This window comes from Dicentrarchus labrax, unplaced genomic scaffold, assembly GCF_905237075.1.
Source record: "Dicentrarchus labrax unplaced genomic scaffold, dlabrax2021, whole genome shotgun sequence".
NCBI lineage: Eukaryota > Metazoa > Chordata > Actinopteri > Moronidae > Dicentrarchus > Dicentrarchus labrax.
This window is the reverse complement of record NW_026136785.1, coordinates 77,941-101,976: the sequence shown is the minus strand read 5'-3', so window position 1 is coordinate 101,976 and position 24,036 is coordinate 77,941. Positions and strand designations below refer to the sequence as shown.

The following is a 24,036-nucleotide window of genomic DNA, read 5'->3' as shown; positions in this document are numbered from 1 at the left end:
AGAAAACACACACCTACAGCAGGGTGTTGCAGGGTTTGGCGCCCCAGCCTCGAGGCCGATCTCCGGGACCCCTCCTCAACAGAGGGGAGACCACACGGTCCACTAAAAGACCGAGGTTTTCCTCATCGGTCCCCCCTCCCAGCGAAACCTCTGCGTCCATTCCTTCTTTCCTCAGACTTAACCTGCCATCACACAGACAGGCTCACTCACTGCCCACCTCTCCCAACAGGTCATGCCCCCAGGGATCGACAGAGGCCAAGGCCTCCTGGCCCAGCTGTCAGCCTGGAAAAAACAGAAAAAACACAAACACTCCATTACTTAAAAACAATAATCACCAGAACATTCATCCACACAGTGGCCACATCACATCCACCCACCCTATTAATGAACTCGGCGCGGTGATAGCAACAGAGGACACCACCAACATTTTGGTGTCCACAACCTCAGTCCACACTGATCGGGGTTTTGGAGAAACTGAAAAAAATAAGGGAGTAGACATGATGAGTAAATCAGGTCCAAAAGTCCAAATGACAGACCCAAATTACAACTCTGATCTCTCTTCACAGCCCTCCAATATAACACAATTTGGAACCAAAAACCTAACCCCTCCCACCAAAACTGTGGACATGAGCTTGACCTCTGAACCCTCCTACCACCGAGCCGAGAAATACCAAAAACTCAAAGAATGGCATGTTAATACCCACAAGCCTATTCTAATCTTGGGTGACTCAAATATCAACAGAATACCCACCTTCACACACTCTGAGATCCAGGCTGACAGCTACCCAGGTGCCCGAATGTACCACTTCGACAAATTGCTGGAAAAAACACCAATTCACACAGAGACCAAACTGGTGATCCTCTCGGTGGGCCTCAATAACCGGGACCAGGACCCTAAAAAAACATCCATTAAACAATTAAGACAGATGATGAATAAAGCCCGCTCGGCCTTTCCAAATGCAGATATCAGAATCCCAGTAATCAACTACTCACCACGACTATCTACAATAGAAAAACAGAACCTAAATACAATCAATAAGTTCATCATAACTCACCTGCCATACCTGGAAGCATATCCAGAGAAGGATTTCACAACTCACTCAGACAACATCCACTGGACAGCAGAGACAGCAGAAGGGATCCTCGTCCACTGGTGCGGTCAGCTTGGTTTAAACTGGTAAACTTTTTACACCCCGTTCCACCTACACAAAAAAAACCGTTAATCCCAATTCACTCACCTATAACAGCAGTAGATTTGTCATGGGGGTCTCGAGCCAACATCCTCAATTTGTCCACCATTTTCACACCCACAGCAGCTCAAATCAGCCTGTTAGAGAGGGGCCTATCCTTCATCCCCAGACCCACTCACACCAACATGGTAACACTTAACAATGACATAGACACATACCACAGACGAATTAAATTAATAGATTACTTTCAAAATAAAAGTACAAGACACTTACCTTTCATATCCCCTTCAACATGGCAACCGAACTGGCACCAACTCCACAGTACAACAAAAGAACTCATCAGAGCAGACCATCAGGTACTTATCCATGGGACAAATACTGCGGACCGTACGGATAATCTCTCTACAGATGAGAGACAGGCCATCACTGAACTTATAAAACACAAACACATAATCATAAAACCAGCAGACAAAGGATCAAAAATCATAATCATGGACAAACAACAATACATACTGGAAGCCAACAGGCAACTCAGTAATTCATCACACTACAAAACAATAGACCACAGCATACAACCTCAAACACAGATCCACATAAAGAAAATATTACAAAATTTGTACATTAAAGGATACATTAAAGCCAAACAGAGAGATTATCTGTACGGTTCCGCAGATCCCCGCCCCAGACAGTTCTATTTACTCCCAAAAATTCATAAAGAACCAGAGACCTGGACAATCCCCCACCAGGTCCCATCAGGAAGACCTATAGTCTCTGACTGTAACAGTTGTACCTATAACATTTCCAAATTTATAGATTCATATTTAGGACCCCTCTCTAACAGGCACCCTAGCTACCTGAAAGACACTTATGACTTCCTCACAAAAATTCGCCAATTACACATCCCTCCCCAGGCCCACCTGTTCACTATTGACATAGACAGCCTCTACACCAACATAAATACAGAAATGGGCCTTAGAGCTGTCAGAAATGCAATGAACAAACACCCAGTAGACTCGAGACCTGACGACGAAATAATACAACTACTCACCTTATGTTTAAACAATAACGATTTTGTATTTAATGATACACACTACTTACAGGTCCAGGGAACGGCCATGGGACATCGGTATGCACCATCTTATGCTAACATCTATATGAGCGAGTGGGAGAGAGAAGCTTTATCCAAATGTAAATTACAACCGTTATTCTACTTACGCTATTTGGATGACATCATCGGAGCATGGCCACATGGCCTCAACACATTTAAGGACTTCATTAACACACTCAACGAACATCACCCATCCATTAAAGTCAAATATGAAATAAGCAACACACATATTAATTTCCTAGACACCACAGTATATTTTCAACCCACAGATAACGGCTATAAAAAACTTCTAACTAAAGTTTTCTTTAAACCAACCGACACGCATGCGCTGTTACACAAACGCAGCTACCACCCGAAGCACACTTACAAAGGCATCATTAAATCTCAAATCATACGTTTTTTCAGAATTTGTTCAGAAGAGGAACACTTACAAACAGCCATAAGCACCCTCTTCAGTAGCCTCAGGAAGAGAGGATATAGTACCCGGTTTCTCAGAACAATTAAAAACTCCACACTGGCCGCGCTCTCTCCCACTCGCTCTGACCATGCTTCCCTGGACCTGTCCAATAATCAGTCAATCACGTGCCTGCATCAGTCGGATGGGGATCCCTTTGAAGTGACCGCTACTGCACAGGAGCCCCTCCTCCTCCCTCTCGTAACTACTTTCTCTCACAGCTGCATCCCTATGCAACATAAATGGAAGAATAATTTCAATAAAGCAGGACAATCATTTGATCTATACCAAAAATATAGAGTTATTTCTGCAAACAGAAAAAATAAAAATTTAAAAGATTTACTGACGCGCTCGCTTTTTTCCAGCGCGGGGGGAGGAGTACGGCCCCATTTGCGGCGTGTACACTTCCGCCTGTCCACATCCATAACCAACATCCACAGTCATAGATCCTATCCACTTCAGGGACACTTCACACCGAATACAATAAACACTGTTTACTGCATTCTTTGTACATTCTGCAAATTCATATATATAGGGGAAACAGGCAATAGCATCAACACCAGGCTTTCACAACACCTATATGACATTAGAAAGGCCGAGCGGGAAACTCACCTGGTACAGCATTTTCAGATACACCCCTCCAATAACCTCATCATTTTTGGCGTAGAGAGCAACCTCTTCTGGAGCCCGGGACAGAGGAAGAGAGCGGAGGGGAACTGGATTCAGAAACTGAACTCCAGAAATCCACATGGTTTAAACGAATGTATGACATATTACCATAACATGTAATCTTTTTCCTCCACAGCTTAAGGAACATCATAGACAACCAGAAATAATATGAAGAAATACAAACAATTGGACTTACTAATAAACAATACCTTTTAGAATAAATACAACATCACTCTTGTCTGTTCCTGTTTATTTCATCAATGTATTAATACTACAATTTGCATAACCATGACTTTTTCTTTCTCATACACTCTTATTTTGAAAATCCATCGCCACACCATCAGCGCTCGTGCTGGGCCGCACCTAATGAAAAAAGAGAGAAAAAGAAAAAAACACACCAGAATTTTTAGTCCAGGATAATTATATTCTGGACTTCACTTGATTTTGTCATGTGGTGTTTAATTGATGTTTTTTTTATTATATGTATCTGTCCCACTCATACCCATATTAACTGTTATTACCACAACTCCAGTTGAATTTCATTTCCAGGGAGGCGGGTGGAAGGCAACGGACCGCACGCTCCCAGGCCAGCGCACCATAAACACACTCTGTTTTCAAATATCACTCTACTTCAAACCTAACCCAGCCAGAGCCGGGAGTGTGTGGTTTCTTGTCTCTCTCCGTCTGCTCTGTGGGAAAATGCATCAGCATTACCCTCATTATCATCACTGTTGTTATTATTATTGCCACTGCTGTATTATCACAATTATCATTTGGTAACCTACCCAGTATTTTTAGACCCTAACCCTAACCAATTGAACCACAGACCTAACCATAAGGATTACTAACCTCTAGTAATTCCATGGGAGCTCTCATGTACCACTATATTCATGCCTTTCTTTATATTTTATTTTCGTTACCACTACTATCATTATAACATGATTATTATTATTATTATTATTATTATCATTATTATTATTATCACATTACAATCATATTACCTATATGATTATTACTACTTAATAATACTACTTCATTTATTTCCTATATTTTTTTTCTCTCAACTCTAACCCATCTCCTCAGGATACTCCTTCCTCATTTATTCAATATCATTCCTTAATTAGGAGTCATTACCAATTATTGGCCCTTTTTTTTCTTCCCCCCTCCCTCTCCCCCCTTTTTTTTACTCCTATATATTCACGAAATACATTATACTATATATTATATACTATATATATATATACATAAACTCCAAGAATGTTTTAATCCAAACATTCTTTCTCCTTCCCCCATTTTCATTTTTATTTTATTTTGTTTATTTATCTCTTGATCACCACATCACAGTTTGTTTAAACTCTTAGGGCGGCCCGGCACGTAATGTCTCCTCCGCTCTCTCTCCCTCCCCTGTCAATTATTAACAATTTATCATGTGCAGTTGCACAAACCCACCGGGAGGATCACCTGCCACATTCTCTGCCGATCCTATGGGGGAAACAAACAATTAACAAATTATACAATGTTGCAATTACTACCAATTACTAATACATTGTAACCACTTCTCCCATCCACAGGCTGCTTCTCTACTATGTCCCCTCCCCTTTTCCCTCTCTACCTATCTTACCTTTTTTCCCCTCACACCCCCTCTCTACATAGGTCCACTTAGATTAGGAGGCGGGTCCTCAGCTGTGTGCCTATCGGTGATTGGGGGAGCCCCACTCAGGGAAAATGGGCTCTTTTCCTTGTTAAGGCTCCCTCACACACCGCAACCCGTTTCTGCCACTCAGTTCCCTGATGAAGCAGTAGAGTACTGCGAAACGTTGGACTATCTCGTTTCTGCCGGTCAGCCCACTGCTTTTTTAACCCTTTTATAGTCTTTTATTGGCTCCACAAACCCTCGTTGGTTTTAAATTTATTTATTAAAAGTTACGTTTTAAAACTTCTTGACCGAGGAATATCACCCGCCGGAGTTTCTCCGCTCTCTTCCGCCTCTGGCGCCCACCCGAAACACAAAACACCGCCGTCTCAGCATGTCTTTCAGGCAACGTCCAGACACGAGACGCCAGGATACGGGATGGAGACCGCAGCCACAACACCAGCAGCAGCTCGGAGGCGTATGGAACCAGGTGGGTGCATCTTTCTCTGGTCCTTATCACAGGGGTGCAGGTGGTGGGCCCCGACGGGAGCGAGGCCGTGGGGATACGGTTAGGCACACAGCTTTTCATCATAGGGCCCCACAACATCACACACACTACACACAACACAGAGCTACAAGCAGGGAGAGATTTCAGCACAGAACACACACTACAACACACATAGACAACTCACCTGTTAGACAGGCACTGGACCAAAAAACCAGAACATTGGCTAAACATCACTTCAAACTAATACAGATTATACATCACCTGAACATCGTGGAGGGAGTCATCCTAACTGGAAACTTCCCACAGGGAATGATGAGACAGGTCACCAAACTGGCCCTGTTTATAAAACCAGCAGCACCAACACCAGAAACAACACAGTCTATTAAAGACAACACTCATAACTGGATGAAGGAAAACATGAAAATACTAAATAAACACTACAAAGGCACAATAGAAACATTATTAAACACACCAGGTGACGAACTAGCACTGAAAGTAGCTGCTAACTGGGCTCGCAGGCGCTACGGAGACAGATTGGATCCAGACACAATCATACAAGCACAGAATTATCTCTTCAACACAGATTCTTCCTCATGTCCCCCTTCTCCCTCCCCCTCTCCCTGCCAGTCGGATGAAGATGTCTTTTCTGTGTATCTCACTGACCCTAACTCTTCCTCCCCTCAATCTAACCATTCTTTTTCACAGCCTGTGGATTTTGGTAATGCTGCTGAAAGTTTGCTGCAGCACACAGAGGAGCGAAACACTCCAACAGGAGGGGACCCGGAGTTCCCGGCTCTCGCCACCAGTGGGCGCCTCACACCTAAAAATAGAGAAAACAGATTAACAACAAAGAAAAAAGCACATACAGCAACTACAAACACTACACATAGCAATAACACATACCAACTACACACCCCTGCACGGGAACACTCATTGAGCCCAGCACGACACACACATAAGAAAACACACACCTACAGCAGGGTGTTGCAGGGTTTGGCGCCCCAGCCTCGAGGCCGATCTCCGGGACCCCTCCTCAACAGAGGGGAGACCACACGGTCCACTAAAAGACCGAGGTTTTCCTCATCGGTCCCCCCTCCCAGCGAAACCTCTGCGTCCATTCCTTCTTTCCTCAGACTTAACCTGCCATCACACAGACAGGCTCACTCACTGCCCACCTCTCCCAACAGGTCATGCCCCCAGGGATCGACAGAGGCCAAGGCCTCCTGGCCCAGCTGTCAGCCTGGAAAAAACAGAAAAAACACAAACACTCCATTACTTAAAAACAATAATCACCAGAACATTCATCCACACAGTGGCCACATCACATCCACCCACCCTATTAATGAACTCGGCGCGGTGATAGCAACAGAGGACACCACCAACATTTTGGTGTCCACAACCTCAGTCCACACTGATCGGGGTTTTGGAGAAACTGAAAAAAATAAGGGAGTAGACATGATGAGTAAATCAGGTCCAAAAGTCCAAATGACAGACCCAAATTACAACTCTGATCTCTCTTCACAGCCCTCCAATATAACACAATTTGGAACCAAAAACCTAACCCCTCCCACCAAAACTGTGGACATGAGCTTGACCTCTGAACCCTCCTACCACCGAGCCGAGAAATACCAAAAACTCAAAGAATGGCATGTTAATACCCACAAGCCTATTCTAATCTTGGGTGACTCAAATATCAACAGAATACCCACCTTCACACACTCTGAGATCCAGGCTGACAGCTACCCAGGTGCCCGAATGTACCACTTCGACAAATTGCTGGAAAAAACACCAATTCACACAGAGACCAAACTGGTGATCCTCTCGGTGGGCCTCAATAACCGGGACCAGGACCCTAAAAAAACATCCATTAAACAATTAAGACAGATGATGAATAAAGCCCGCTCGGCCTTTCCAAATGCAGATATCAGAATCCCAGTAATCAACTACTCACCACGACTATCTACAATAGAAAAACAGAACCTAAATACAATCAATAAGTTCATCATAACTCACCTGCCATACCTGGAAGCATATCCAGAGAAGGATTTCACAACTCACTCAGACAACATCCACTGGACAGCAGAGACAGCAGAAGGGATCCTCGTCCACTGGTGCGGTCAGCTTGGTTTAAACTGGTAAACTTTTTACACCCCGTTCCACCTACACAAAAAAAACCGTTAATCCCAATTCACTCACCTATAACAGCAGTAGATTTGTCATGGGGGTCTCGAGCCAACATCCTCAATTTGTCCACCATTTTCACACCCACAGCAGCTCAAATCAGCCTGTTAGAGAGGGGCCTATCCTTCATCCCCAGACCCACTCACACCAACATGGTAACACTTAACAATGACATAGACACATACCACAGACGAATTAAATTAATAGATTACTTTCAAAATAAAAGTACAAGACACTTACCTTTCATATCCCCTTCAACATGGCAACCGAACTGGCACCAACTCCACAGTACAACAAAAGAACTCATCAGAGCAGACCATCAGGTACTTATCCATGGGACAAATACTGCGGACCGTACGGATAATCTCTCTACAGATGAGAGACAGGCCATCACTGAACTTATAAAACACAAACACATAATCATAAAACCAGCAGACAAAGGATCAAAAATCATAATCATGGACAAACAACAATACATACTGGAAGCCAACAGGCAACTCAGTAATTCATCACACTACAAAACAATAGACCACAGCATACAACCTCAAACACAGATCCACATAAAGGAAATATTACAAAATTTGTACATTAAAGGATACATTAAAGCCAAACAGAGAGATTATCTGTACGGTTCCGCAGATCCCCGCCCCAGACAGTTCTATTTACTCCCAAAAATTCATAAAGAACCAGAGACCTGGACAATCCCCCCACCAGGTCCCATCAGGAAGACCTATAGTCTCTGACTGTAACAGTTGTACCTATAACATTTCCAAATTTATAGATTCATATTTAGGACCCCTCTCTAACAGGCACCCTAGCTACCTGAAAGACACTTATGACTTCCTCACAAAAATTCGCCAATTACACATCCCTCCCCAGGCCCACCTGTTCACTATTGACATAGACAGCCTCTACACCAACATAAATACAGAAATGGGCCTTAGAGCTGTCAGAAATGCAATGAACAAACACCCAGTAGACTCGAGACCTGACGACGAAATAATACAACTACTCACCTTATGTTTAAACAATAACGATTTTGTATTTAATGATACACACTACTTACAGGTCCAGGGAACGGCCATGGGACATCGGTATGCACCATCTTATGCTAACATCTATATGAGCGAGTGGGAGAGAGAAGCTTTATCCAAATGTAAATTACAACCGTTATTCTACTTACGCTATTTGGATGACATCATCGGAGCATGGCCACATGGCCTCAACACATTTAAGGACTTCATTAACACACTCAACGAACATCACCCATCCATTAAAGTCAAATATGAAATAAGCAACACACATATTAATTTCCTAGACACCACAGTATATTTTCAACCCACAGATAACGGCTATAAAAAACTTCTAACTAAAGTTTTCTTTAAACCAACCGACACGCATGCGCTGTTACACAAACGCAGCTACCACCCGAAGCACACTTACAAAGGCATCATTAAATCTCAAATCATACGTTTTTTCAGAATTTGTTCAGAAGAGGAACACTTACAAACAGCCATAAGCACCCTCTTCAGTAGCCTCAGGAAGAGAGGATATAGTACCCGGTTTCTCAGAACAATTAAAAACTCCACACTGGCCGCGCTCTCTCCCACTCGCTCTGACCATGCTTCCCTGGACCTGTCCAATAATCAGTCAATCACGTGCCTGCATCAGTCGGATGGGGATCCCTTTGAAGTGACCGCTACTGCACAGGAGCCCCTCCTCCTCCCTCTCGTAACTACTTTCTCTCACAGCTGCATCCCTATGCAACATAAATGGAAGAATAATTTCAATAAAGCAGGACAATCATTTGATCTATACCAAAAATATAGAGTTATTTCTGCAAACAGAAAAAATAAAAATTTAAAAGATTTACTGACGCGCTCGCTTTTTTCCAGCGCGGGGGGAGGAGTACGGCCCCATTTGCGGCGTGTACACTTCCGCCTGTCCACATCCATAACCAACATCCACAGTCATAGATCCTATCCACTTCAGGGACACTTCACACCGAATACAATAAACACTGTTTACTGCATTCTTTGTACATTCTGCAAATTCATATATATAGGGGAAACAGGCAATAGCATCAACACCAGGCTTTCACAACACCTATATGACATTAGAAAGGCCGAGCGGGAAACTCACCTGGTACAGCATTTTCAGATACACCCCTCCAATAACCTCATCATTTTTGGCGTAGAGAGCAACCTCTTCTGGAGCCCGGGACAGAGGAAGAGAGCGGAGGGGAACTGGATTCAGAAACTGAACTCCAGAAATCCACATGGTTTAAACGAATGTATGACATATTACCATAACATGTAATCTTTTTCCTCCACAGCTTAAGGAACATCATAGACAACCAGAAATAATATGAAGAAATACAAACAATTGGACTTACTAATAAACAATACCTTTTAGAATAAATACAACATCACTCTTGTCTGTTCCTGTTTATTTCATCAATGTATTAATACTACAATTTGCATAACCATGACTTTTTCTTTCTCATACACTCTTATTTTGAAAATCCATCGCCACACCATCAGCGCTCGTGCTGGGCCGCACCTAATGAAAAAAAGAGAGAAAAAAGAAAAAAACACACCAGAATTTTTAGTCCAGGATAATTATATTCTGGACTTCACTTGATTTTGTCATGTGGTGTTTAATTGATGTTTTTTTTATTATATGTATCTGTCCCACTCATACCCATATTAACTGTTATTACCACAACTCCAGTTGAATTTCATTTCCAGGGAGGCGGGTGGAAGGCAACGGACCGCACGCTCCCAGGCCAGCGCACCATAAACACACTCTGTTTTCAAATATCACTCTACTTCAAACCTAACCCAGCCAGAGCCGGGAGTGTGTGGTTTCTTGTCTCTCTCCGTCTGCTCTGTGGGAAAATGCATCAGCATTACCCTCATTATCATCACTGTTGTTGTTATTATTATTGCCACTGCTGTATTATCACAATTATTATTTGGTAACCTACCCAGTATTTTTAGACCCTAACCCTAACCAATTGAACCACAGACCTAACCATAAGGATTACTAACCTCCAGTAATTCCATGGGAGCTCTCATGTACCACTATATTCATGCCTTTCTTTATATTTTATTTTCGTTACCACTACTATCATTATTATAACATGATTATTATTATTATTATTATTATCATTATTATTATTATCACATTACAATCATATTACCTATATGATTATTACTACTTAATAATACTACTTCATTTATTTTCTTATATTTATTTTCTCTCAACTCTAACCCATCTCCTCAGGATACTCCTTCCTCATTTATTCAATATCATTCCTTAATTAGGAGTCATTACCAATTATTGGCCTTTTTTTTCTTCCCCCCTCCCTCTCCCCCTTTTTTTTACTCCTATATATTCACGAAATACATTATACTATATATTATATACTATATATATATACATAAACTCCAAGAATGTTTTAATCCAAACATTCTTTCTCCTTCCCCCATTTTCATTTTTATTTTATTTTGTTTATTTATCTCTTGATCACCACATCACAGTTTGTTTAAACTCTTAGGGCGGCCCGGCACGTAATGTCTCCTCCGCTCTCTCTCCCTCCCCTGTCAATTATTAACAATTTATCATGTGCAGTTGCACAAACCCACCGGGAGGATCACCTGCCACATTCTCTGCCGATCCTATGGGGGAAACAAACAATTAACAAATTATACAATGTTGCAATTACTACCAATTACTAATACATTGTAACCACTTCTCCCATCCACAGGCTGCTTCTCTACTATGTCCCCTCCCCTTTTCCCTCTCTACCTATCTTACCTTTTTTCCCCTCACACCCCCTCTCTACATAGGTCCACTTAGATTAGGAGGCGGGTCCTCAGCTGTGTGCCTATCGGTGATTGGGGGAGCCCCACTCAGGGAAAATGGGCTCTTTTCCTTGTTAAGGCTCCCTCACACACCGCAACCCGTTTCTGCCACTCAGTTCCCTGATGAAGCAGTAGAGTACTGCGAAACGTTGGACTATCTCGTTTCTGCCGGTCAGCCCACTGCTTTTTTAACCCTTTTATAGTCTTTTATTGGCTCCACAAACCCTCGTTGGTTTTAAATTTATTTATTAAAAGTTACGTTTTAAAACTTCTTGACCGAGGAATATCACCCGCCGGAGTTTCTCCGCTCTCTTCCGCCTCTGGCGCCCACCCGAAACACAAAACACCGCCGTCTCAGCATGTCTTTCAGGCAACGTCCAGACACGAGACGCCAGGATACGGGATGGAGACCGCAGCCACAACACCAGCAGCAGCTCGGAGGCGTATGGAACCAGGTGGGTGCATCTTTCTCTGGTCCTTATCACAGGGGTGCAGGTGGTGGGCCCCGACGGGAGCGAGGCCGTGGGGATACGGTTAGGCACACAGCTTTTCATCATAGGGCCCCACAACATCACACACACTACACACAACACAGAGCTACAAGCAGGGAGAGATTTCAGCACAGAACACACACTACAACACACATAGACAACTCACCTGTTAGACAGGCACTGGACCAAAAAACCAGAACATTGGCTAAACATCACTTCAAACTAATACAGATTATACATCACCTGAACATCGTGGAGGGAGTCATCCTAACTGGAAACTTCCCACAGGGAATGATGAGACAGGTCACCAAACTGGCCCTGTTTATAAAACCAGCAGCACCAACACCAGAAACAACACAGTCTATTAAAGACAACACTCATAACTGGATGAAGGAAAACATGAAAATACTAAATAAACACTACAAAGGCACAATAGAAACATTATTAAACACACCAGGTGACGAACTAGCACTGAAAGTAGCTGCTAACTGGGCTCGCAGGCGCTACGGAGACAGATTGGATCCAGACACAATCATACAAGCACAGAATTATCTCTTCAACACAGATTCTTCCTCATGTCCCCCTTCTCCCTCCCCCTCTCCCTGCCAGTCGGATGAAGATGTCTTTTCTGTGTATCTCACTGACCCTAACTCTTCCTCCCCTCAATCTAACCATTCTTTTTCACAGCCTGTGGATTTTGGTAATGCTGCTGAAAGTTTGCTGCAGCACACAGAGGAGCGAAACACTCCAACAGGAGGGGACCCGGAGTTCCCGGCTCTCGCCACCAGTGGGCGCCTCACACCTAAAAATAGAGAAAACAGATTAACAACAAAGAAAAAAGCACATACAGCAACTACAAACACTACACATAGCAATAACACATACCAACTACACACCCCTGCACGGGAACACTCATTGAGCCCAGCACGACACACACATAAGAAAACACACACCTACAGCAGGGTGTTGCAGGGTTTGGCGCCCCAGCCTCGAGGCCGATCTCCGGGACCCCTCCTCAACAGAGGGGAGACCACACGGTCCACTAAAAGACCGAGGTTTTCCTCATCGGTCCCCCCTCCCAGCGAAACCTCTGCGTCCATTCCTTCTTTCCTCAGACTTAACCTGCCATCACACAGACAGGCTCACTCACTGCCCACCTCTCCCAACAGGTCATGCCCCCAGGGATCGACAGAGGCCAAGGCCTCCTGGCCCAGCTGTCAGCCTGGAAAAAACAGAAAAAACACAAACACTCCATTACTTAAAAACAATAATCACCAGAACATTCATCCACACAGTGGCCACATCACATCCACCCACCCTATTAATGAACTCGGCGCGGTGATAGCAACAGAGGACACCACCAACATTTTGGTGTCCACAACCTCAGTCCACACTGATCGGGGTTTTGGAGAAACTGAAAAAAATAAGGGAGTAGACATGATGAGTAAATCAGGTCCAAAAGTCCAAATGACAGACCCAAATTACAACTCTGATCTCTCTTCACAGCCCTCCAATATAACACAATTTGGAACCAAAAACCTAACCCCTCCCACCAAAACTGTGGACATGAGCTTGACCTCTGAACCCTCCTACCACCGAGCCGAGAAATACCAAAAACTCAAAGAATGGCATGTTAATACCCACAAGCCTATTCTAATCTTGGGTGACTCAAATATCAACAGAATACCCACCTTCACACACTCTGAGATCCAGGCTGACAGCTACCCAGGTGCCCGAATGTACCACTTCGACAAATTGCTGGAAAAAACACCAATTCACACAGAGACCAAACTGGTGATCCTCTCGGTGGGCCTCAATAACCGGGACCAGGACCCTAAAAAAACATCCATTAAACAATTAAGACAGATGATGAATAAAGCCCGCTCGGCCTTTCCAAATGCAGATATCAGAATCCCAGTAATCAACTACTCACCACGACTATCTACAATAGAAAAACAGAACCTAAATACAATCAATAAGTTCATCATAACTCACCTGCCATACCTGGAAGCATATCCAGAGAAGGATTTCACAACTCACTCAGACAACATCCACTGGACAGCAGAGACAGCAGAAGGGATCCTCGTCCACTGGTGCGGTCAGCTTGGTTTAAACTGGTAAACTTTTTACACCCCGTTCCACCTACACAAAAAAAACCGTTAATCCCAATTCACTCACCTATAACAGCAGTAGATTTGTCATGGGGGTCTCGAGCCAACATCCTCAATTTGTCCACCATTTTCACACCCACAGCAGCTCAAATCAGCCTGTTAGAGAGGGGCCTATCCTTCATCCCCAGACCCACTCACACCAACATGGTAACACTTAACAATGACATAGACACATACCACAGACGAATTAAATTAATAGATTACTTTCAAAATAAAAGTACAAGACACTTACCTTTCATATCCCCTTCAACATGGCAACCGAACTGGCACCAACTCCACAGTACAACAAAAGAACTCATCAGAGCAGACCATCAGGTACTTATCCATGGGACAAATACTGCGGACCGTACGGATAATCTCTCTACAGATGAGAGACAGGCCATCACTGAACTTATAAAACACAAACACATAATCATAAAACCAGCAGACAAAGGATCAAAAATCATAATCATGGACAAACAACAATACATACTGGAAGCCAACAGGCAACTCAGTAATTCATCACACTACAAAACAATAGACCACAGCATACAACCTCAAACACAGATCCACATAAAGAAAATATTACAAAATTTGTACATTAAAGGATACATTAAAGCCAAACAGAGAGATTATCTGTACGGTTCCGCAGATCCCCGCCCCAGACAGTTCTATTTACTCCCAAAAATTCATAAAGAACCAGAGACCTGGACAATCCCCCACCAGGTCCCATCAGGAAGACCTATAGTCTCTGACTGTAACAGTTGTACCTATAACATTTCCAAATTTATAGATTCATATTTAGGACCCCTCTCTAACAGGCACCCTAGCTACCTGAAAGACACTTATGACTTCCTCACAAAAATTCGCCAATTACACATCCCTCCCCAGGCCCACCTGTTCACTATTGACATAGACAGCCTCTACACCAACATAAATACAGAAATGGGCCTTAGAGCTGTCAGAAATGCAATGAACAAACACCCAGTAGACTCGAGACCTGACGACGAAATAATACAACTACTCACCTTATGTTTAAACAATAACGATTTTGTATTTAATGATACACACTACTTACAGGTCCAGGGAACGGCCATGGGACATCGGTATGCACCATCTTATGCTAACATCTATATGAGCGAGTGGGAGAGAGAAGCTTTATCCAAATGTAAATTACAACCGTTATTCTACTTACGCTATTTGGATGACATCATCGGAGCATGGCCACATGGCCTCAACACATTTAAGGACTTCATTAACACACTCAACGAACATCACCCATCCATTAAAGTCAAATATGAAATAAGCAACACACATATTAATTTCCTAGACACCACAGTATATTTTCAACCCACAGATAACGGCTATAAAAAACTTCTAACTAAAGTTTTCTTTAAACCAACCGACACGCATGCGCTGTTACACAAACGCAGCTACCACCCGAAGCACACTTACAAAGGCATCATTAAATCTCAAATCATACGTTTTTTCAGAATTTGTTCAGAAGAGGAACACTTACAAACAGCCATAAGCACCCTCTTCAGTAGCCTCAGGAAGAGAGGATATAGTACCCGGTTTCTCAGAACAATTAAAAACTCCACACTGGCCGCGCTCTCTCCCACTCGCTCTGACCATGCTTCCCTGGACCTGTCCAATAATCAGTCAATCACGTGCCTGCATCAGTCGGATGGGGATCCCTTTGAAGTGACCGCTACTGCACAGGAGCCCCTCCTCCTCCCTCTCGTAACTACTTTCTCTCACAGCTGCATCCCTATGCAACATAAATGGAAGAATAATTTCAATAAAGCAGGACAATCATTTGATCTATACCAAAAATATAGAGTTATTTCTGCAAACAGAAAAAATAAAAATTTAAAAGATTTACTGACGCGCTCGCTTTTTTCCAGCGCGGGGGGAGGAGTACGGCCCCATTTGCGGCGTGTACACTTCCGCCTGTCCACATCCATAACCAACATCCACAGTCATAGATCCTATCCACTTCAGGGACACTTCACACCGAATACAATAAACACTGTTTACTGCATTCTTTGTACATTCTGCAAATTCATATATATAGGGGAAACAGGCAATAGCATCAACACCAGGCTTTCACAACACCTATATGACATTAGAAAGGCCGAGCGGGAAACTCACCTGGTACAGCATTTTCAGATACACCCCTCCAATAACCTCATCATTTTTGGCGTAGAGAGCAACCTCTTCTGGAGCCCGGGACAGAGGAAGAGAGCGGAGGGGAACTGGATTCAGAAACTGAACTCCAGAAATCCACATGGTTTAAACGAATGTATGACATATTACCATAACATGTAATCTTTTTCCTCCACAGCTTAAGGAACATCATAGACAACCAGAAATAATATGAAGAAATACAAACAATTGGACTTACTAATAAACAATACCTTTTAGAATAAATACAACATCACTCTTGTCTGTTCCTGTTTATTTCATCAATGTATTAATACTACAATTTGCATAACCATGACTTTTTCTTTCTCATACACTCTTATTTTGAAAATCCATCGCCACACCATCAGCGCTCGTGCTGGGCCGCACCTAATGAAAAAAAGAGAGAAAAAAGAAAAAAACACACCAGAATTTTTAGTCCAGGATAATTATATTCTGGACTTCACTTGATTTTGTCATGTGGTGTTTAATTGATGTTTTTTTTATTATATGTATCTGTCCCACTCATACCCATATTAACTGTTATTACCACAACTCCAGTTGAATTTCATTTCCAGGGAGGCGGGTGGAAGGCAACCGCGCTAGGGCCCCTAACCTACCCCTAGGGCCCCCCCCAAAACCCCCTTTTTTTTTATATTTATTTCTTCTCAAACCTAACCCTAACCCTTGGGGGAAAGACATTGGAATTTCACAGGAAGAGGTTAGGGTTAGGGTTAGGGTTAGGGGTTAGGGTTAGGGTTAGGGTTAGGGTTAGGTTAGGGTTAGGGTTAGGGTTAGGGTTTGGGTTAGGGTTAGGGTTAGGGGGTTAGGGGTTAGGGTTAGGGTTAGGGGTTAGGGTTAGGGTTAGGTTCGAAGTGAGTGAAGTTAGCAACCCAATCAGGGCTCTGGTGCACTGGCCTGGGGGCGTGCGGTCCGTCGTGCAGACCCCGCCTCCCTGGAAATAAAATATATTTTTTAAGAAATAATTTCAGAAAGAAAATAAAATAAAAACTGGTGAAACACAGGAGGCAACACATCAACGAAATAAATTGTGTAAAATTAAATCGTGATGCAACGTGCTAATTCCAGGTGTGTTTACACTGTCAAAGGTGCAGCTCAGGAAGTATTATGCATATGAGAAATGACAATCAGAACACAAGGTAAGTTGGTTATTACAAATTAGTGGTGTGAGAGAGTCAATATGCATATGGGACAGAATGTAAAAAGGACAAATCCAGACAGAGAAAGTGGAGATTGTGACATTCATGATTTTTTATTGGTATTGTTTAAATAAAATTATAGTGAGTTGAATTATTGAATAGTGTCACTCTTAATTTTCCAAGTCTGATGTGTTGGTCCGGAGATGGTAACGGGCCGAGTTCCCTCCGCTCTCTATCCTGCATACAGGTTCAGGTGAATAATGAGGTGAGGAGATGGTAATGAAAATGAGTAGGGATGATGATGATGATGATGATGATGATGATGATACAACACGTCAAGCTCGGCCTTCCCAATGTGAATTTAAGAGGTAAGTGATACATTTGAAATTGGTAAAAGTCCATGGTGCCGTATGAGTTATGTATAAGGTTGTAATAACATGTTGAATAACTATGATGTAATGTGTTGTGAATTATCTTGTGTGTGATGTGCTGTAATTAATCTATGTGTCATGTAGGTCTGAAATTAAGTTGTCCAGCTCCCCTAGCCAGTGGGAGAAGATAGCACTGGCTGTCTCTGTAGTCCACTGTATGTTGTCAGTTTGTGTTATGAAATCCTGGTCCGGGAAAGCTGAGAAATGTGTATAGTGTTTTATTATGTGATTATTGATTATTGCCAGATTGTGCTGTTCTATTGCTGGTAGATGTGGTGAATGGTTGATAATAGGAACGATTATGGAAGCATTAGGGAAGGCCGAGCAAGCCTTGTTGACCACAGTTCTGAGCTGTTTCACAGAGGTGTTGTGGGGATCCTGAGCCCTGTTATTTAGGCCCACCGAGAGGATCAGCACTTTTGGGTTTCTGTTAATTGGTGTTTTTTCCAGAATCTTCCAGAAATGATAGAAGGAGGCTCCCGGGTAGCTGTCAGCCTGGACAAAAGGGTGGTTAAATTTGGGGATTCTGTGTATGTTTGAATCCCCCAGTATGGCAATTGGTTTATTAATTTTGAATTCCCAGTCCCGCAGCTTGCGGTTGTCTCTGGCCTGATGGTAAGTGGGGTCAGAGGCTGTGTCTGCGCATGCGCCCGCGCCCCGGTGGGGAGAGCCCCTCGGCTCGGTACGTCTCCCCGGCAGGTGTATTTTTGGAATGGGTGAGGAAAGATCAGAGTTGGAATAGTAGTCTGTCATGTTGACTTTTTGACCTAAATTACTCATCATTTCATTTTTCCTCACAGATTCTGTGTTACACCGGGGAGCCGCCTCTGCCTCAGTGGGTGCGCTCTCCCCACCCTGATGTGATCTGGGCGCGGGCGCCGGGAGATGGAAGGTGCCGTTTAATACTGACCCCAGGCCAGACTCTGCATGAACGCAGGTAGGTGTTGGGGTGCTACTGCGGGACTGGGAGCCCTGTGTGTCATTATTGTTTTTTTGAGTAATTATGTTTGTTACTCCAGGCTGACAGCAGTCCTCGGGAGCCATGGCATTCACCGTCCTCTGGGGGCAGCGCCTGTGGGGGGAAGTAGGAGGTGAGTGGTAGTCTGGGACTGGGGTGTTGTCCAGAGGCTGTGGAGAGATGTGGTTAGGCTGAGGAAAAGAGGGCTCCGTGTTAGGCAGGTGAGGAGGGAGGGAAAAAGAAAAATCCTCATCTGAATCACAATATTTCAGGGGGAGGAAGGGTTAGAAAGAGTGGCTGTGGTGAAGAGCAGATCATGTGCAAATGTAATTGTGTCTGGATCGATTCTGTTGCCGTAGCGTCTAAGAGCCCATTGTGTGGCTACTGTAAACGCCAACTCGTTGCCAGGGGTGTTAAGGAGATGTGTGATTATGTCTTTGTAATGTGCTAATAAAATGTGCATGTTTTGCCATAACCAAGTGAGTGTGTTTTCTTTGAGTGTGTCTGTTGTGTTTTGTGATGGAGAGGATGGTTTTATGAAGCTGGCCAGTTGGAGTGTTTTGCGTAACATCCCTTTAGGAATTTCGCCCTCCTCAAAAGCCTGCTGTATGTTGTTGTGATGATGTGTGGCTTGTATAAGTTTTAAGTGATGTTTAGCTGCAAAACGGGTGGATGTGTCCAGTGCCTGTTTAATTGGTGTGTGTGTGTGTTCGTATGTGCGGTGTTGTTTGTGCCGTGTGTGCTGCTGTGTCTGCTTTCCGGTCCGCTCTGTGTGTGGGGAGAAAAAGAAAAAGAGAGAGAGGGAGGGGTCCTGTAAGTTGCAGCCGCGGGTCTGCCTGCTCCCCCCGACCCCGCTCGTGTCGGGGTCCGCTGCCCTCCGCCCTGTGTGCACCCGTGTGTGTGTGACCCACCTGCGTCCATCTCGCTGCATGCGGTTGTTGCGGTTTCTGCGTCATGTCGTTCCGTGTTTCCGGGTTCTCTGTGGAGTAGACTGGGTGGAAAAAGTCTTATTTCTTTTTAATCCAACAGAGGAGGAAGCCGACAGTTGCGGGAGAGGAGGATGAAGCGCTCAGGTAGGCAAGGTGTTCACACCGGGTGCTATTAAAACGTAACTTTTAATGATTTAAATTTAAAAAACCAACGAGGGTCCTGGTTCCGAATAATAAAGAGACTAATTAAAAAGTTTAAGGAGCGGCAGCGGCTCCGCTGACAGAGCAGGATCCCCTGACGTTTCGTGCCTCGCCGGCACTTCTTCAGAGGGGAAATGAAAGGGGGAAAGGGTTAGGGTTAGGGTTAGGGTTAGGGTTACCTGCTGGAGGGCCTGGTGCGGTGGAACGAGAATCGAGGCAGGGCGGCAGTTGAGGGAGGACAGAGGTCGGCGCTGCGTTGCTACAGTGCCCAGCTGCAGCACAGCTTCGACCAGCTGACCCAAGAGCTTCTTGGGCTCACGCTGGTCGACACTTACACCGTGCCCAGGGAGTACACAGGTAAGTCATAAATCTGTCTGAGGTAACGGTAACGTTTAACACCTGTCTTAGGTGTCTGTCATTTAACATCTCCTGACACTCCAGGGACTGATGAGGAGGAAGCGGGGGGGGGCAGTGATGAAGGGTTCGAGGAGGAGGAGGAGGAGGAGGAGGAGGAGGAGGAAGAGGAGCCAGAGGAGATTCGTCTCCTCGAACACCACAGCGCTCTCCTTCAGTCCTCAAACCTCACCCGCCCCCCCCGCTTGGACCTAATGGAGGTGCAGCAGGCTGAGGAGGAGGAGGAGGACGTTATCGGGCCAGACGGTCGAGGCAGCTACCAGCACGTCGTGGCCCTGGCCCAGGCCCTCGTGGAACTGCGCCACCGCCGCTACGTCACTCCCAGGCAAGCCAGAGAGGTCACCGCTCTCTGGCTGAAATTGAGTGACTGGGACAAGGCGGCGGTCACATTCCCCCCCCGTCACCAGGACCGGCTCGTCCAGGGCCGATTCAGGACCACCCAGCGGCACGCTCACACACCAGGGGTGGATAGTGTGAAGCGGTAAGCAGTCACAATAAATTTCCAAGCTTTGTTTGGTTCTTGTTCTGTGCTGTCAGTCACTAACTAACTCACTCTCTCTCTCTCTCTCTCTCTCTCTCTCTCTCTCTCTCCCCGTGTGTGTCAATGTAGTGCGGTCCTGGGCAAGGGGGCGGGAGCGGCGCAGTCTCCCGATGTGTCGAGGCTTGTGGAGGCTGTCCTGCTGGACCTCAGCATCCTCCACTGCAGTGAGGGAGGGACGATTGCCGGGGTCCGCATTCATCGCTGGAGTGCCGTCATGAGGGACTATCAAACAATTCGAGAGAATGTTTATAGTTGTGCAGCCCTCATGCAGGCACCCGCATCCAGCTGTATGAGGTCAATCAGCGGACCCTGACGCAATGTTAAGACCTGATCCTTTCTCTCACATCTGATCTGAAGTGGCATTGTGTGTGTGTGTGTGTGTGTGTGTGTGTGAGTGTGTGTGTGTGTGTGTGTGTGTGTGTGTGTGTGTGTGTGTGTGTGATGTCATGATTACTAATGTGCATTTGTTACATTCTGTTTTTTAAGGCACACCAAGAGGAGCAAGGCGATGATGAGGGACACCATCGCCATTGCAGTCCCGGGGCCCAGCGCTTCCCAGACTGCAGCGGAGCCCCTGCCTGCCCCACGGACTGTGCTGCAGCAGCCTGAGCAGCCAGACCAGCCCCTCCAGCACCGCCTGCCTGCGGACGCTCTGGTCTGGCTGCCACCATCAGAGGGCCGCTGGCCCCGGAGCTATACGACCTCATCGTCGCCAGCTCCTCAACTGCCACCACCTCCTCCTCCTCCTCCTCCTCAGCCACCCCACAAGCCTCCACCAGTGTCAGCGCGGACGCCGTCCGTCCACCAGTGCCAGCGCAGACGCCGTCCCGTCCGCCAGCGCAGAGGCAGGTGTCACCCCCTCCACAGCCACAGCTGCCACTGCTCCACCAGTGCCTAGAAACACTGCCTGGAGGCGCAAGCTCCAGGAGGAGAAAGAGCGTCGTGCCCGGGAGCTGGGAGAATATATGAAACCAGCAAAGAAGGTCTCCCACTTCAACTGCAGGCACTGTGGCCAACCAAAGACGCGGGCGTTTGGCCACAGCCGCTACAAGACGGAGACCTTCTGCTCCCGGGCCGACGGGAAAGGGAGAACTGTGGAGCAGTGGCTGGCAGAGGTGAAGGGGCGTGATGGTGCAGCCCCCCCTCCCTGAGCGAACACTTTGTGTGTGTGTGTGTGTGAGTGTGTGATGGGGCAGCTCCCCCTCCCTGAGCGAACACTTTGTGTGTGTGTGTGTGTGTGAGTGTGTGTGATGGGGCAGCTCCCCCTCCCTGAGCGAACACTTTGTGTGTGTGTGTGTGAGTGTGTGTGATGGGGCAGCTCCCCCTCCCTGAGCGAACACTTTGTTTGTGTGTGTGTGTGTTTGGGAGGGAGGGATTTGTAAATATTGTGTATATAGTGTATTTAGTTAGTCAGTTGTGTTTGTTAAATTGATATTATGTATATATTTGTCATATATAAGTTATACCTTTTTATTTGTCCCACAATGGGCAAATTCCAATATCTATATAGTTGTATATAGTTGTCTTAATTGTTTTAGTTTAAATAAACTTTTCTTTTTTTAAACCAATGCTTTCTCCTGCTTCTTTCTGCCTTTAAGAAATTAAATAAATATAGGGAAGACTAGGTATCTAGAATAGGTGCCTGATATCAGTAAATCCCCACAAGTTACAGTCACAATACATCATTCCCTCTCCTCACTTGAAACTAGGGTCAAGGGGTCAACCAGGTCAGGTTCAAAGGCTTACTTAGAGACTAGGTGAGAATTGGCCTTTTACAAGTGGACATTGTAAAACAACAGGGGGTGCCGAGGGGCCTTCACTTCTCACCTCCTGGCTTCCTGATTAAAACAACAGGGGGGCTCTTATCTCCTGCGAGAACTTGGGGGTTTGACCGGACTGAGAGAGGGCCGAACTGGTAGGTGTGTCTCCCCCAAGAGGGGTTTCAAAAAAAAGGCAAAAAACAGACAGTCAATTCATTCAAGCATTTTATTTGGACAGAATGGAAGGCAGAAAAGCAAAGCGAAAAACCAGACATGTCACTTCATTAGGTTTGTTACAAATACACTTTTTAAAACTACATATGTGTTTCTATGTACCTTGACTAACAGAGTTCTGTATTGTATTTTATATTTTAGGGGACTACGACTGCACATCCTCCTCATCCTCCTCCTCCTCAGCCTCCTCATCCTCCTCGTCATCCTCCTCCTCCTCCAGCTCCTCTCCTCGACAGCTTCAGGCAGCAGAGCCAGTGGCGGGGACCAGCAAGCCCACCCGTTGCACTGTCTACAGGCGCAAAATTAAAGCGGCAAAGGACAAAAAAGTCCTCCAAAGTAGCAGGGGAAAGCCACAGCACCAGCCTGGGGACCCCTGCTACATCTGTGACCAAGCACGCACGGTGGATGGTGGCCACGCGTACTTCAAGGGCCAATACTTTTGTGCTGTGAAAGAGGGCCCTGGAGGACGCACAGTGCAAGAGTGGACCAGGGAACAGCTTGGCCCTGGTGAGCTGCAGAAGCTCCCCAGAACAACAGCCTGGAACCTCAAATGAAGGTATGAGAAACCAGAGAAACCGGGGGGAAAGTGAGGAAGCCCCACAAACTGAGGATCTGCCAGCTCTGTGGCCAGCCACAGCAGAAAGACTTTGGCCACAGCCAATATGGGGGAGAGCACTTCTGTGCTCTTTATGAAGGGAAGACTGTGGAGCTGTGGCTGGCTGAGAAGAGGTCAAAAAAACATTAAAATTATCCAACTGTACTGTATCATCCAAGCACCTTATATGTTTCATCTGTTCATTGCACCTTATATTTTTTATTTTTACTTTGGACTGCATTATACTGGTTATTTATACATTTTTTATATTGCATTCTATATTGCTTTTTTTGATTGTGTGTGTGTGTGTGTGTGTGTGTGTGTGTGTGTGTGTGTGTTTGTTGTTACTGTGTGTAATGCTGCTTCTACACTGCAA

General features: G+C 45.1%; 2 protein-coding genes across 2 annotated transcripts; both read left to right on the top strand.

Annotated features, from left to right (window-relative positions):
- The first annotated feature begins 17,329 nt into the window (after positions 1 to 17,329).
- On the top strand, positions 17,330 to 21,969 carry LOC127359841 (uncharacterized). The gene is made up of 6 exons (XM_051394090.1): positions 17,330 to 18,965; positions 19,048 to 19,119; positions 20,016 to 21,011; positions 21,141 to 21,365; positions 21,558 to 21,726; positions 21,829 to 21,969. Exons 3-6 carry the CDS (start codon positions 20,725 to 20,727, stop codon positions 21,967 to 21,969), a joined length of 822 nt encoding a protein of 273 aa, XP_051250050.1. The 5' UTR covers positions 17,330 to 18,965; positions 19,048 to 19,119; positions 20,016 to 20,724.
- Positions 21,970 to 22,966: 997 nt separating this feature from the next.
- LOC127359844 (corepressor interacting with RBPJ 1-like) lies at positions 22,967 to 24,036 on the top strand. The gene is made up of 2 exons (XM_051394094.1): positions 22,967 to 23,119; positions 23,207 to 24,036. Exons 1-2 carry the CDS (start codon positions 23,071 to 23,073, stop codon positions 23,617 to 23,619), a joined length of 462 nt encoding a protein of 153 aa, XP_051250054.1. The 5' UTR covers positions 22,967 to 23,070; the 3' UTR covers positions 23,620 to 24,036.